Genomic DNA, 14045 nt, shown 5'->3' with positions numbered 1-14045 from the left:
TCCATGCCTCAGTTGACAGTGGACTGCATCATGATTGTCGTTAATTTCTTTGAAGTATACAAAAGCAACGCGAAAACAAAATCATCTTGTCAGGATGATATGCTAGACGTTTTGTGCTGTATAAGGACACATGGCTCATAGACGTCAGTCGCGTGTTGGCAGACTGGAACAGAGATGGTCCACGAAGGAAACGTCCTGTATCAGCAACACACTTCAATCTGCTGTCCCCTAGACGTAAACATGTTAACAGGCACACTGTAGGCTAACACACACACACTCACTCTCTCTCATTCACACACACACACACACTCTCTCTCTCTCTCTCTCCCTCTCTCATACACACACACGCACTCTCTCATATACACACACACACACACACACACACACTCTCTCTCTCTCCCTCTCTCATACACACACACACACACACACTATGCTGGGCTTGTCTTACATGCTCTCTCTTTCTCTCTCTTTCTCTCTCTCTCTCTCTCTCTCTCTCTCTCTCTCTCTCTCCCCCCCACACACACACACAAACACACACACTGTGTCTTTGGAGAGATGTTCATACCAGCAGTTAGGCCAGCTATATCAATCTGAGCGATTGTGATACTAAGATACTGTACAGTCAGCATGTGTGGTCAATGGTCACAGAATGTAACAAGTGATGTTAACACCTGAATTTGGCTGCAGAGTTGTGATATGCAATATGATCAATTATGATGGATGGTCAAGTAGGTCTTCAATTTATCCTCTATTATCCGCAGGACTGTGATTTGAACATAAAGTAGAAGCAACACACAAACACTTCAACATGCATATACAGTACCCCCCAAAAAAACAATAACGTTATGAAGTTTGTGTTCTTACTTAACCCTGCACTCACTAATTATATTAAACTGATTCAGATGACTAAAAGAGAAAAAGACAGTAAATAAAAGGCGTACAGTAACAAGGACTAAGCTCAGGTTATAAAAAGTGTAGGATTAATGTGATGAAGGATAAAGTGTGTGTGTGTGTGTGTGTGTGTGTGTGTGTGTGTGTGTGTGTGTGTGTGTGTTTGCTTCCTTGCACGAGGGAGAGTGTGTACACGTGTGTGTATCTATGCCAGTGAATCAGAATAGTCGGAGGAGATATAAGGAGGAACCTGATAGCGCGAGAGAGAGAAGGCAGACTGACCCTGCTGCGCTAACGTGTTTACTCTGAGAGGAGGACATTGTGTTCAGCGGTATAACGCTGACTGAAAGAGGCGAAGGACGGGTGTCAACTAAGGGATCCATCTTTCCAGCGCCACTGGAGGATTTAGGAGCAGAGAGGGCTCAACGAGTGACCCGGTGTGGAGACTTAGTTGTGGGAATGGCCGGGTACAGGGTGTGGTCCACTGGTTTGTATGTGACGCTGACCACCGCTATGGATGCTCACCTGCTGCGCCCGTGCCTGCTGCTGCTGGTGGCTGCAGGTGTGTCTCCCCACCTGGCAGGGGCGGTGTCCGACACACTCGCAGGCTTTCCTGAGGACCGGGGCAGTCAGCTGCGAGACCTGTGGCAGTTATCCATGAGGGACTTCAGACTGAGAGGGAAAGGTGAGAGCGGAAATGACGTGAGGTGCCTAGATATCTACTGTATCTACTGTACTTACATTTGATTTCATTCGCAGTGCATCGTCAATATACCACATCATTTAGAACGTAGCCTACTGAATGTTTATCCGAAGATAATTTCTGATTCAAAGTGACGTGTTTGGTCACATGACGATGGCCTAGCCACCTAAACATTTGTTTTGTCCTGCTGCCTCTAACAATTTATCTAATGTGATAAGAGCGTTTGAAAAGATGTCTTGAGTGCGGATCCCACTATTTTTAGATACTTTGTTACGGCATTGTCTATGCACCATTGTTCTGAGCGCAGTGGCTAAGAACATATTTCATCTCGCCATAGCTCCTACTGTTCAGGGATCCCTGATCCTGACAAGTGAATATATGACAGGGTTTGAGGAAACACCTGTTGTGTTGTTGTGACTTTCACCACTCAGCTTGTGTTTGTGAAATCACTTGGTCTTGAAAACAAGTCTGGTCCTCCTGTGCGTAACTCTTATACAGTAACAGTGCCTCTACTGTCACCTTGAGAGATACAGTATTACCTCACACAGGGAACAAACTCCATTCAAAGCACAACAAAACCGCACTTCCAATGATAAGACACTTGTGCCCACAGACCGTTCTTCTTTGAACAATATTCATTTGAACTACTGTAGTTCAGGTGATGCTTACCGTAGAATACTGTACCACAGTTTCATTATTTTAAACGACCAATCATTTCCTTCCTCTGCTGCAGTTGAACCTCTGCCTCATCCAGTCAGAGGCATGGTCACACAACAGCTACTGTACTGCCGTGTTGGTATTGGATACCATCTACAGATTCTATCTAATGGCACTGTAAGAGGAGTGCATGAGCCCAGTGAACACAGTAAGTTGACCGTTAATTGATTAGAAAATACAGCCTTGTCAGTGCCACATTCACCTTCCCATTCAGTTTCTGTGTGTGTGCGGGTGTGTCTCTGTGTGTGTGTGTGTGTGTGTGTGTGTGTGTGTGTTTGTGTGTGTGTGTGTGTGTGTGTGTGTATGCGTGTGTGTGTGTGCGTGCGCTTGTGTTTGTGTGTGTGCGTGCATACATCTACTGTATTGTATTTGAGATTATGCGAGTACCAGTATACATCTATTTCTGTGTATGTACGGTATACATGTCTCACCATTTCTTCCTGATTTTTACAGGTTTGCTGAAGGTGTTTGCAGTGAATCGCGGGGTGGTGGGGATCAGGGGAGTCGAGAGTGGCTTGTATCTCTCCATGAGCAAAGAGGGACACATACATGGAGCAGTAAGTACAGGAGAACTAACGCTCACATGCCTGCCTGACTATCTACTATAACTCATTGCCATATGACATTAATATCAAACCATCAATCAGTTTAGCTATTTCTTTTCAGTGTTATTCTTCCTATTACCAGTCAATGATAGTGGGTGATAATCCATCATTGATAGATGTTTGCAACTTGTTTAGATTAAAATTGTGTTAAATGTATAGCCATGCTTTTTAATAATCATGTAATCTCTACCCTCCTCAGGAGCAGTTCTCCTCTGACTGCCTGTTCAAGGAGAATCTGGAGGAGAACCACTACACCACCTACTCCTCCCTGTCCTACTCCGGCATCTACCTGGCCCTGTCCCACAAAGGAGAGGTCAAGAGGGGCACCGGCGTGAGCAGACACCATCCCTGCACCCACTTCCTGCCTCGCAGAGCAACGTGAGCAGCAAACCTTCCAGGATCTCTAAGAACCAAAGAATCTGTGGATTCTGATGGACACGTGGATCAGAGCTCTCAGGAGATAGACAGTAAATACACTAGCTATGAGGATTAAAGTGGGTATTTCGCTTATTTCTGTTCACACCTGGACTGGACAATAGATATAGCAAGAAAATGTGAAGTAACTTTGAAGGATTCCATAATGGATTTATGGACTTCAGTTGAATCTGAAGGCAGATTCTTTTAGATTATCATGTCATTTGAGTTATTTAATGCCTTTATTTATTTATTTTTGTGCACATTTTTCTGTGCACATGTCAAACATGCTTTTAAAAATATACACCTAGTAGGCCCCTCAGGTCCTCTGGCACTGAGCTTTTAATGGTTCCTAAAGCCAGGACTAAGAGGCATGGGGAGGCAGCCGTCAGTTCTTATGCCCCCAGCCTTTGGAACACCCTGCCAGAAAACCTGAGAATGTCTGAGACCTTGGAAACTTTTAAGCGAGATCTTAAAACATACCTTTTTAATAGTGCTTTTACCACGTAACTTGTGTTAATACTGTATCTTGAACTGTTCTTAATTTATTGTTTCTTTTAAATCGGTTCTCATTGTGTTTACATGATTTATGTTTTTTCCATCTCTTTTTATGTAAAGCACTATGTGCTGTATTGGTTTGTATGAACGGTGCTATAGAAATAAAAAGACACTGACATTCTGTCACGTCCCGTCTGTCACCCTGGACATCCTGTCCCCCATGTTGTGATTGTCATATCTTGTCCTGTTTGTGTCCCCCTGCTCCAGTCCCAGTCTTCCCAGCTTCTAGCCCCCCCCCCCCCCCCCCCCCCTAGTCCTAGTTTCCCCTTCTGGTCCTCATCTAGTCCCTTTACTCCTGTGCCCTGGTCCCCTTCTAGTCCCTCTAGCCCCCCTCTAGTCCCTCTCCCCTCTAATAATAATAATAACTTTATTTGTATAGCGCCTTACTTAACATAGTTACAAGGTTCTTTTACAGAATAAAATCCAGTAAACAAACTAAAAACTGCATACAGATTATCAAAAAAGATTATCAAAAAAGAACGATAGACATCGATAAAGGAGAACAAACAGAAGCACCAGGCATAGAGTCATTTCAAAGAGCAAAACGTTTTATAGAAATGGGGTTTTAAAAGAGATTTAAAAGAGAGATTTAAAAACAACTGAGCTGTCTAGTTTGAGGTTGGCTGGTAAGTGATTCCAGAGTCTTGGACAGCAAAAGCCCGATCACCCCTGGTTACCAGCCTAGACTTGGGTACCATGGGTAAGGCCAGGTCAGAAGACCTCAGGTTACGGCTTGGCACATATGGGACTAGGAGCTCTGTGAAATAGCTTGGTGCCAGGCCGTAAAGAGCTTTAAAAGTTAATAAAAGATTAGAAAAGGGACGTTACAGTAGTCAAGCCTAGAGGAAATAAGGGCATTTAAAACAGAGTACAGAGTCAAACATCACACCCAGGTTTTTTGCGACCGGTTTCACATTAGCTGACAAAGAGCCAAGACTATTTTGTAGGTGCAATCTAGAACTGGGGGTGCCGAACAGAATTATCTCTGATTTGTCTGTATTGAGTTCAGAAAAAAAAAGTTCAGGGACATCCAACATTGAATATCAGCTAGGCAGGCCTCAAGGGAAGCTAGACAGTTGGGGTTAGAGGTATTGATTGGGACATAATTGATTGATTGATTGATTGATTGATTGATTGATTGATTGATTGATTGATTGATTGATTGATTGATTGATTGATTGATTGATTGATTGATTGGTTGATTGGTTGATTGGTTGATTGGTTGATTGGTTGATTGATTGATTGATTGATTGATTGACTTTATTCGACAATATATAAAAGAAAAAAACGTGACAGAAGCACAGTGTTTGGGATACTGTCAAGGATAGACACAAAAAAAAGTTCAGTGCTTATTTCCATTGTGGTCCTTGCAGGGGGGTAGGGGAACAAAGTGTTCAGACATGCATGACATCGTGAAGACACATGACATCACAACACATCACATACATCACTTAGACATAACATAGACACATAAAAACATGTAAAGGTGCCATTAGCTGAACACCTAATTATAGTCCCTTTTGTGCCATGTCTTTAGGCTGGACTTATCTATCTGCACTGTTTACTAATTTCAGGTCACTGGGCAGACTGTTCCAAAGGACAGCTGCAGAATATAAAATAAAGCTGTGTGTCATCAGCATAACAGTGGAATTGGATGTGATGCTTATGTATGATATGACCTAGGGGAAGCATATAAATGGAGAATAACAAGGGGCCAGGGATTGACCCTTGTGGGACCCCATATGTGAGATGGGCAGAGATGGAGGAGGCATTACCTATAACAATAGAAAGGGTTCTATCAGTGAGGTAAGAGCCCAATAGTTGAAGGGCAGAGCCACTTAGAGCTATCCATGATTCTAATTGGTTCATCAGTATGGAGTGGTCCACCGTGTCGAACGCTGCACTTAGATCTATGAGGACCAGAACTGAGGAATCACCGGCATCCATAGTTCTAAGTAGGTCGTTAGTGATCTTAATCAGGGCAGTCTCTGACTCCAGTTCCCCTCTCTAGTCCTTCTCTAGTTCCTCTTTAGTCCCCCTCTAGTTCCTCTCTAGTCCCCCTCTAGTCCTTCTTTAGTCCCTGTCTATTCCTCTCTAGTCCTGCTCCAGCTCCATCGACTTCCCTTCCCTGATGTTGTCTTCCCTCAGCTTTTGCTCCCTCTGTTGGTGCCTCCGTGTTTGTGTTCCCTGTTTTGTTTGGTTCTCAGTTAACCCTTCACTTCCTGCCCTTATATCTGTCTGTTTATTAGTTTCACATGTTCCCAGTCTTGATTAGCTCACCTGCACCTTGTTGTCTTGATTAGCCCTCCATGTACTGTATATATATACCCTCATGTTTCCTTTGATCCTTGTCGGATTATTGTTTATGTCCTGTGCGTGTTAGTCAGTTCAGTTCTCTTCTGTATTGCTCATGATATTTTGGGATTAAAATTCACACACTACACCTAACACATTCATTAGGTACTTCTCTATTGTTATTTATGGTATTAAATTAATCCTATTAATGTTGTTATTCCTTAAATGTCTGTCTGTGAATACAGTATATGACTCTCTGAATGAATCTCTGTTGAATCTTTGTCAATGAGTTTGAGCAAGAAATGAGAACTCATATAGCCCTACAGAACCTGATTCAAATTGAATTAATGCTGATAATGACCACAGTGACCTCAATTGTTCCTGCCTACACATGACAACTGATCATCTACAGTAGTGCACACAAGTGTGCCTCAGCCATCACAGATTCCAGACTTAGAGTCCACAGACATTTTAAGAATATCATTAGACTGTAATTCTTGCTTAACTTTACTTGAAAGAGCAGAAATATAAAATGTACACTAACTTCTCATATAATATACTAGGGGCAAAATTATGGTTGTCGCTGGAATTAATCTACTGTATATGTTATACAAATATACTGTATATGTTAGATTCAGAGATTGCTGTGAAATAGATAAATAACGCATTTTCGTTGAATAAATTGATTGATTCATTGAGTTTAAAATAGATCACTAATAAGTATCATTTCAGTTTACTATAAAATCATATGTCAAAATCTTAGCACACAATGATACGTGCTGGAGCTGTGTGCCATTCACTTGTGCACAGTATTGGGTGGTAACGCCTCACATAGCCTAATGAATAAAGGATCCCTACTGTGTAGAGTGAGGATATTAAAGAAATACTTGTGTGCTAGCTTTATTGACCTTCTCTCATTTTAACTCATTAACAAAACTATCGTTTTCAGAATCATTCTAAACTCTCCAGTCATTAAATAAGTAAATAATTTATTAAGAGAGTCATTTTGTCACTTTGATCTGAAAACCAAGACCTGTCAGTGAACATGCAAGAGCTTTCAGGGACAACCAGCTGTCCATAAGGGCCAAACCTGTGACCCCCTACAGTGACGCGCCCCCCGCCCCCTGCCTGTCTGGGGGCACACGGCTATGTAACCCTAACCCCGGAGGAGGAGGGAGGCACTGAGTCACCTGATCCCCCCTCCGTGTGGCTGCGCTCCTCAGGACTCACCTGCTCAGGTGTCCCTTTGTGTTTGAGCGCAGGGCAGGGAAGGGCAGCACAACAGACGGGGGCTAAGACCATTTATTGATCTGGACAGAGAGAGAAAAGGGGGAAAGTGAGAGAGAGAGAGAGAGAGAGAGAGAGAGAGAGAGAGAGAGAGAGAGAGAGAGACAGGGGGATGGAGAGGCGGATGGTCAGAAGTCGACTTGACTGGGAGAGGGAGAGGTTTGGGGGTTTGGGGACCTGCCGAGCGTAAGAATCAAGAGTTACAGTAGATAGGTACTTGAAATATACACTGGATGTGTGGAGATGTAGCTTGCATGGCAGTAGTCTTGGGAATAATCGAAAAGGACTCCTTGCTTCTCAGAACCGAATTTATTTGGATTTCCACCTTTTAACCTTCCTTTCACGCCATCTGTCATTTTTGACTCCATCCTTAACTTCTCTGTCCTTCACATTCCCATTTTCCTTCTCTTCTCTCTCTTTCTCTCTCTCTCTTCTTCCCTGACTGTTGAGTTCTGACTTGCTCTGCCCAGAGATGGGCATTAGATGACAGTGTGTGAGGGGAGACATGGCTGCCCTAGAGAAAACTGAGGACCAGGCAGCACCTGCTACTGGTGCTGCTGCTGCTGCTATAGAGAGCACAGCCACCGACACGGTAAGAATGCTTGTGAGATTTTGTGGTTGGAATACAGGGAAAATGCTTACAATTATATTGTATTTGGGCTAAAATACATATAATCGGCCAGACGTAATTATGCCAACTCAGCCAAGTAGGCCTGTCTCACAGTCTGGGGCATCCAAGTGGACCTGTAGTTTGTAGGTACAGTATGTGGGCCCCAATGCATCCTTATTGCCCTTAGGAGCCTGATGCAGTGCAGATAGACCAAGGCAGAATAGAGATAGTCTCTGTGACCGAAGAGGACCTCCCAACAGTCGACACTCCAACTACCATCAACGTCAGTCCCCTGACCAGCCCCAACAACAGCCCTCCACCCGACATCAGCTCTACCAAACCTGAAGACTTCACCACTGAGCCCCAAACACAAGTCCCACCAAGCCCAACCATGCCAATAACCAAGGTGCAGCCATTCATGAATGGTAAGAGACTAGTGCCCCTAACTAAGTTGTGCCTCAAAATCTGTCTCTCTGTTGTCAAGTCTTGTAGACTAGCCTACTGGTGGATTCATATGAAGTAGGCCTAGCCTAGGCTTACCAAGCCAACAGCTGAGAATGATGAAAGGAAATAAATTATAGACAACATTTATGAAAGTGGTTCTAAGAATATGATTGCCTAGGCTACAATACATTGTGTTGTTTAAAAATCATATAATCCACAAAATAATGAGCTGATAACAGTGAATGTTGATCTGTTTATTTAACAGAAGATGATATCGCGGAGGAGAAAACTTTGCGCGGCAGGCTGTTCGCGCGCCGAATGGAGCTGCTAATTGGCGCGTGCGTCCTGCTGGCGGTCACTCTCGCGCTTGGCATCGGCCTGGGAGGTAAGTGCAAACATAGTCCATTTGAAATAAAGTCATTGAAGCGCTTGTCGCCTCCGCTGTTTAAATATTTCATGAACCATATCGAGTTAGACAATTTGGGCCCTGCTCAAGAGTAATAGGCCTACACATTCCCGGAACCGCTCGACAACTCACCATGGTCATCCTGGTGTTAGTTTACAGTCAATAGCTCTCTAGGCTTTACATGGGTGGTTGATAAAATTATTATCTAATCCTCTTAATGAATGGGCTATACAAAATGTTGCATTTGAGTGTACAAAGCAAAATGAATGCTTTTCAAAGACGAGTCATTTTGCACATGAACTTTGTAGCTAGGTTCATATGTTCAAATATTTATTTTAACTGGTTCTGATACCCATTGGAGCACACAGTCAGTAGGCTCATTGGACATTTAGTCCATTATGTTGTATGTACTTTGTTGAGGCACCTTTGGCAGCTATTACAGCCTCAGGACTTCTTGGGTATGACACTACAAGCCTGGCACATCTGCATTTGTGGTATTTCTCCCATTCTTCTCTGCAGATTCTCTCAAGCTCTGTCAGGTTAGATGGGGAGCGTCGCTACACAGCTATTTTCAGGTCTTTCCAGAGATGTTCAATCGGGTTCAAGTCTGGGCTCTGGCTGGGCCACTCAAGGACATTCACAGACTTGTCCTGAAGCCATTCCTGGTTGTCTTGGCTGTGTGCTTAGGGTCGTTGTCCTGTTTGAAGGTAAACCTAGTCTGAGGTTCTGAGCGCTCTGTAACAGGTTTTCATCAAGGATGTCTCTGTACTTTGCTCCGTTCATCCTTCCCCCTATCCTGACTAGTTTCCCAGTTCCATCTGCTGAAAAACATCCCCACAGCGTGAGCCTGCCACCACCATACTTCACCATAGGGATGGCAGGTGATGAGCAGTGCCTGGTTTCCTCCAGACGTGATGCTTGGCATTTAGGCCAAAGGGTTCAGTCTAGGTTTCATCAGACCAGAGAATCTTGTTTGTCATGGTCTGAGAGTCCTTTAGGTGCCTTTTGGCGAACTCCAAGCAGGCTGTCATGTGCCTTTTACTGAGGAGAGGCTTCCGTCTGCCCACTCTACAGTACTATAAAGGCCTGATTGGTGGATTGCTGCAGAGATGGTTGTCCCTCTGGAAGGTTCTTCCATCTCCACAGAGGAATGCTAGAGCTCTGTCAGAGTGACCATCGGGTTCTTGGTCACTTCCCTGACCAAGGCCCTTCTCCCCCGATGGCTCAATTTGGCCAGGTGGCCAGCTCTAGGAAGGATCCTGGTGGTTCCAAACTTCTTCCATTTAAGAATGATGGAGGCCACTGTGTTCTTCGGGACCATCAATGCTACTTTTTTGACGGGTACCGTTTCCCAGATGTCTCGGAGGTCTATGGACAATAGTCCTGAGTAAAGGGTGTGAATATCTATGTACATGTGATATTTCAGATTTATTTTAATACATTTGCAAACATTTTTTAAATAAAAACTTGATTCTCCTAGGAGTATCCTACTAGTAGCTTAGGCTACATACCATAGACAGCCTGAATTATTTTCAGCTTTTTATGCTTTCAGCTTTTACAGAGGGATCATGTTGTGAGTCAGAGCGTTGCGAGTCAGAACAATCGTGCCTGCGGGGGCAGCTGAGAAGGGTGGGAACATGCTTATGTGGGCCCAGTCTTCGTTTTCTTACATTGAAATGCTTGCTATGTTCCCCAATGCATCGATGGACTGACCCAGTTTACAAGCATAGTCTACGTACTAATTTGATTAAACCCGGCTGAGGCAAAACCCCACAACTGTCATGTACTGTAGGCTAAACAACAAACCAGGTCATAATCCCTTACTGTATATCCCCACGCAAGCGTCCAGTGGACAGAACCACATTTATCAATTTTTCTGGACCTACATAAGGCCTTTGATACAATCAGTCACCAAATACTCATCTCAAAAGTGTCTAGTTACAAGCTGTCCATAAATACTCTAAACTGGATGCAATCATATCTATCGGTCGCTCGCAGTGTGTGCGAATAAATAATGCTATGTCACCATCAAGAGCCTGCACCATGGGAGTACTGCAAGGGTCCATTTTGGGTCCATTGTTGTTCAGTTTGTATATTAACAATCTTCCATCTGTATGCCATGGTGTGGAAATCCAGATGTATGCAGATGATATGGGCATACACACTCATGGGAAAGATGCAGCACAAACTATCAATAGCAATAAAGAAGGTTGCAAAGTGGCTCAATGATTCGTGTCTCACTCTGAATGTAGGAAAAACTGTGACTATGTATTTTTCCATTAAACACAAATATATTATGGACTATCCTGATATGATTAGAAATGAAGAAAAAAAAGGCAATTTGGCTAAGGTGTGTGCATAAAAATTCTCTGACCACTGGCTGCCAAGGCAGCTATGTAAACAATAATTGGGGCTCATAGAAATCAAATTACAACTCCCAATAACTGTTTCATGTCCAGTATGTGTTTCCCTGGTCCTCCAGTGGGTCTAAGCTGCACTGGGAAGTTCCGTTGTGGCGCATCGTCTCGCTGCATCAGCAGCTCTGCTCAGTGTGACGGAGAGGTGGACTGTGAGCACGGGGAGGACGAGCTCAGCTGTGGTGAGCAGCATGACACACACTCTTTCACACACACACACACACACACACACACACACACACACACACACACACACACACACACACACACACACACATACACACACAGCTTTGTAGCCTATTTGGATCTAGTGTCACTCAAATTAATCAGCTAAAAGACTGATAATCATGTATGGTCTAAGGCTACAATGTTATAAACTGCAGGGCTGGCCTGATTCAGTGCTGTATATATTTCCAACAGGCCTGTTCAATTACAACAAATGTGAAACATTTCACAGCACTTTCCTGGCAACTCAGGCAAAATACTGTAAATTCAAAATGGGCAATACACTAGGTTACTTTAGTATTGTCATGTTTCCAGTAAAGTATTATTTTACTTCTTACCACCTCCAGATTTTTCAATTTAGGAGAGTGGAGTGACTGTGCTTCTGTGACAGTGACAGTTTGTCTTATTTCATTGAATTGTTGGCGTGGGCAGAAAGAATTGTCAGGAGAGACATACATTTACACATTTTCACACACACACACACACACACGCACACACACACACACACACACACACACACACACACACAGCTGGGCAACGACTTTCTAATAAAGTGCTGTAAATGTTGCTGTAATTTAACAGCTATGGATTATTGAAATATTTACAGCACTTTACGGACTCTAGACGGACAGACTGATGGGCGGACAGACAGACAGACAGACAGATTACAATAATAGATTACATTACATACAGTATCCTATAAATATAGGATACATACATACATAGCCTACTGTACATACATACATATAGTCTCAGTCTGTATAGATTATGTATACTAATACTCAAGTACAGTATACAATACATGCACACATTCACAACACTCAGGAACACACTAGAAGACTCAGGAACACACTGGAACACTCAGGATCACACTGGAACACTCATGAACACACTGGAACACTCAGGAACACACCGGAACACTCAGGAACACACTGGAATACTCAGGAACACACTGGAACACTCAGAAACTGTTACAGAGTCTGATGGCCGCAGGCACAAAGGAGCGCCTGAACCATTCTGTTTTGCATCTGGGTGGGATGAGCCTGTGGCTGAAGGTGCTCCCCATCTGCCACAACTCATCATGGAGGGGATGCAAGAGGTTGTCCAGGATGATCTTCAGTTTGTCCTTCATCCTCCTCTCCACTACAGCCTCCAGGCTGTCCAGTTGCTGCCACATGACAGAGTTGGCCTTCCTCACCAGCTTGTTCACTTTGTTAGTCTCCCCAGACCTGGTGCTGCCTCCCCAGCAAGCCACAGCAAAGAACAGTGTGCTGGCTACCACAGACTGGTAGAACATCCTCAGCAGCCTGCTACACACATCAAATGACCCGAGCCTGGAGAACAGTCTGCTCTGTCCTTTCCTATAGAGGGCCTCGGTGTTGTCCGTCCAGTCCAGTTTGTTGCTCAGGTGCACTCCCAGGAACTTGTATTCAATTCAATTCAATTCAATTCAATTCAATTCAATTCAATTCAATTCAATTCAATTCAATTCAATAACCTTTATTTAAACTCGAAGGACACTGAGGTTGCCCTCATTTACAGTGACGACGAGTAAAAGAGATAAAATAGTACAAAGATAAAACATGAATAAAACAGAGGTAAGGCAATAATAACACTAAAAGCACAACATGAAAATAGAGTAAAATAAGTTAAAATAAATAAGAACAGAACAAGAAATACAGCTAAAAACAATTACAGTAAGATGTGCAAAATTCAGAAACCATAGTTCTAAAATGACCAAACGAAGGGAGGGTAGCCATTTTAAAAGTGCTTTGGAGGGCATTCCAGGAGTTTGGAGCACTGACAGTAAAAGCAGTCATTCCTAGGTTGGAACGAGCTCTGGGAACCTTGAGCAGGAGCACCTCACTGGAACGGGTTAGAAAAGACCCAGAGTTCCAATCCAGCATAAAAGTAATATAAGGTGGTTGCTTACCAATAAGAGCTTTAAAAATAAATAAAAACCAATGTTTCTCACGTCTCATAGAAAGGGACGGCCAGCCAACCTTTTCATACAGGGAGCAATGATGCGTGTTATAGCTATCTCCTGTAATGAATCTAAGAGCTGAGTGGTAGACAGTGTCTAAAGATCTGAGAGTAGAAGCAGAGGCATGTCTATAGACTACATCACCATAGTCCAGGACAGATAAAAAGACTGCTTCGATAATCCTCTTTCTACAAAGCATTGGAAAGCTAGTTCTGTTCCTATATAAGAAGCCAATTTTCTGCCGTAGTTTGGTCACAAGATTATCAATATGAAATTTGAATGTTAATTTATCATCGAGCCAAATGCCCAGATATTTATATTCTGAAACTCTCTCGATAAAGGATCCATTTGCAGCAGTTATGCGCAGACTATTATGGTCAAGATCTCTTGCCCTAGAGAACAACATACATTTGGTTTTGTTCTCGTTAAGAACTAACTTGAGAGACACATGAGCATCTTGAACAGCATTAAAAGAAAGTTGCAATTTTT

General features: G+C 43.3%; 2 protein-coding genes across 2 annotated transcripts in view; both read left to right on the top strand.

Moving 5' to 3' along the window:
- Window positions 1-1350: 1350 nt before the first annotated feature.
- LOC311329562 (fibroblast growth factor 4A-like) lies at window positions 1351-4117 on the top strand (the record flags this gene model as incomplete). The annotated part of the gene is made up of 5 exons (XM_084461437.1): window positions 1351-1576; window positions 2328-2459; window positions 2765-2868; window positions 3116-3294; window positions 4096-4117. The coding sequence occupies 5 exons, from the start codon at window positions 1351-1353 to the stop codon at window positions 4115-4117; spliced, it is 663 nt and encodes a 220-aa protein (XP_084317563.1).
- A 3858-nt stretch (window positions 4118-7975) lies between these two features.
- The window catches only part of tmprss3a (transmembrane serine protease 3a), a gene marked incomplete at both ends in the record, with an annotated part of 13505 nt that continues 7435 nt past the window's right edge, over window positions 7976-14045 (top strand). Inside the window, 4 exons of the mRNA XM_084461436.1 lie at window positions 7976-8062; window positions 8268-8505; window positions 8790-8909; window positions 11413-11529. Coding sequence (XP_084317562.1) covers window positions 7976-8062; window positions 8268-8505; window positions 8790-8909; window positions 11413-11529 — 562 coding nt within the window. The remainder of the gene's footprint in view (window positions 8063-8267; window positions 8506-8789; window positions 8910-11412; window positions 11530-14045) is intronic.

This window comes from Borostomias antarcticus, assembly GCF_949987555.1.
Source record: "Borostomias antarcticus genome assembly, chromosome: 2".
NCBI lineage: Eukaryota > Metazoa > Chordata > Actinopteri > Stomiiformes > Stomiidae > Borostomias > Borostomias antarcticus.
Note: the sequence above shows the minus strand (reverse complement) of the source record. Positions and strands in the feature narration are given on the sequence as shown.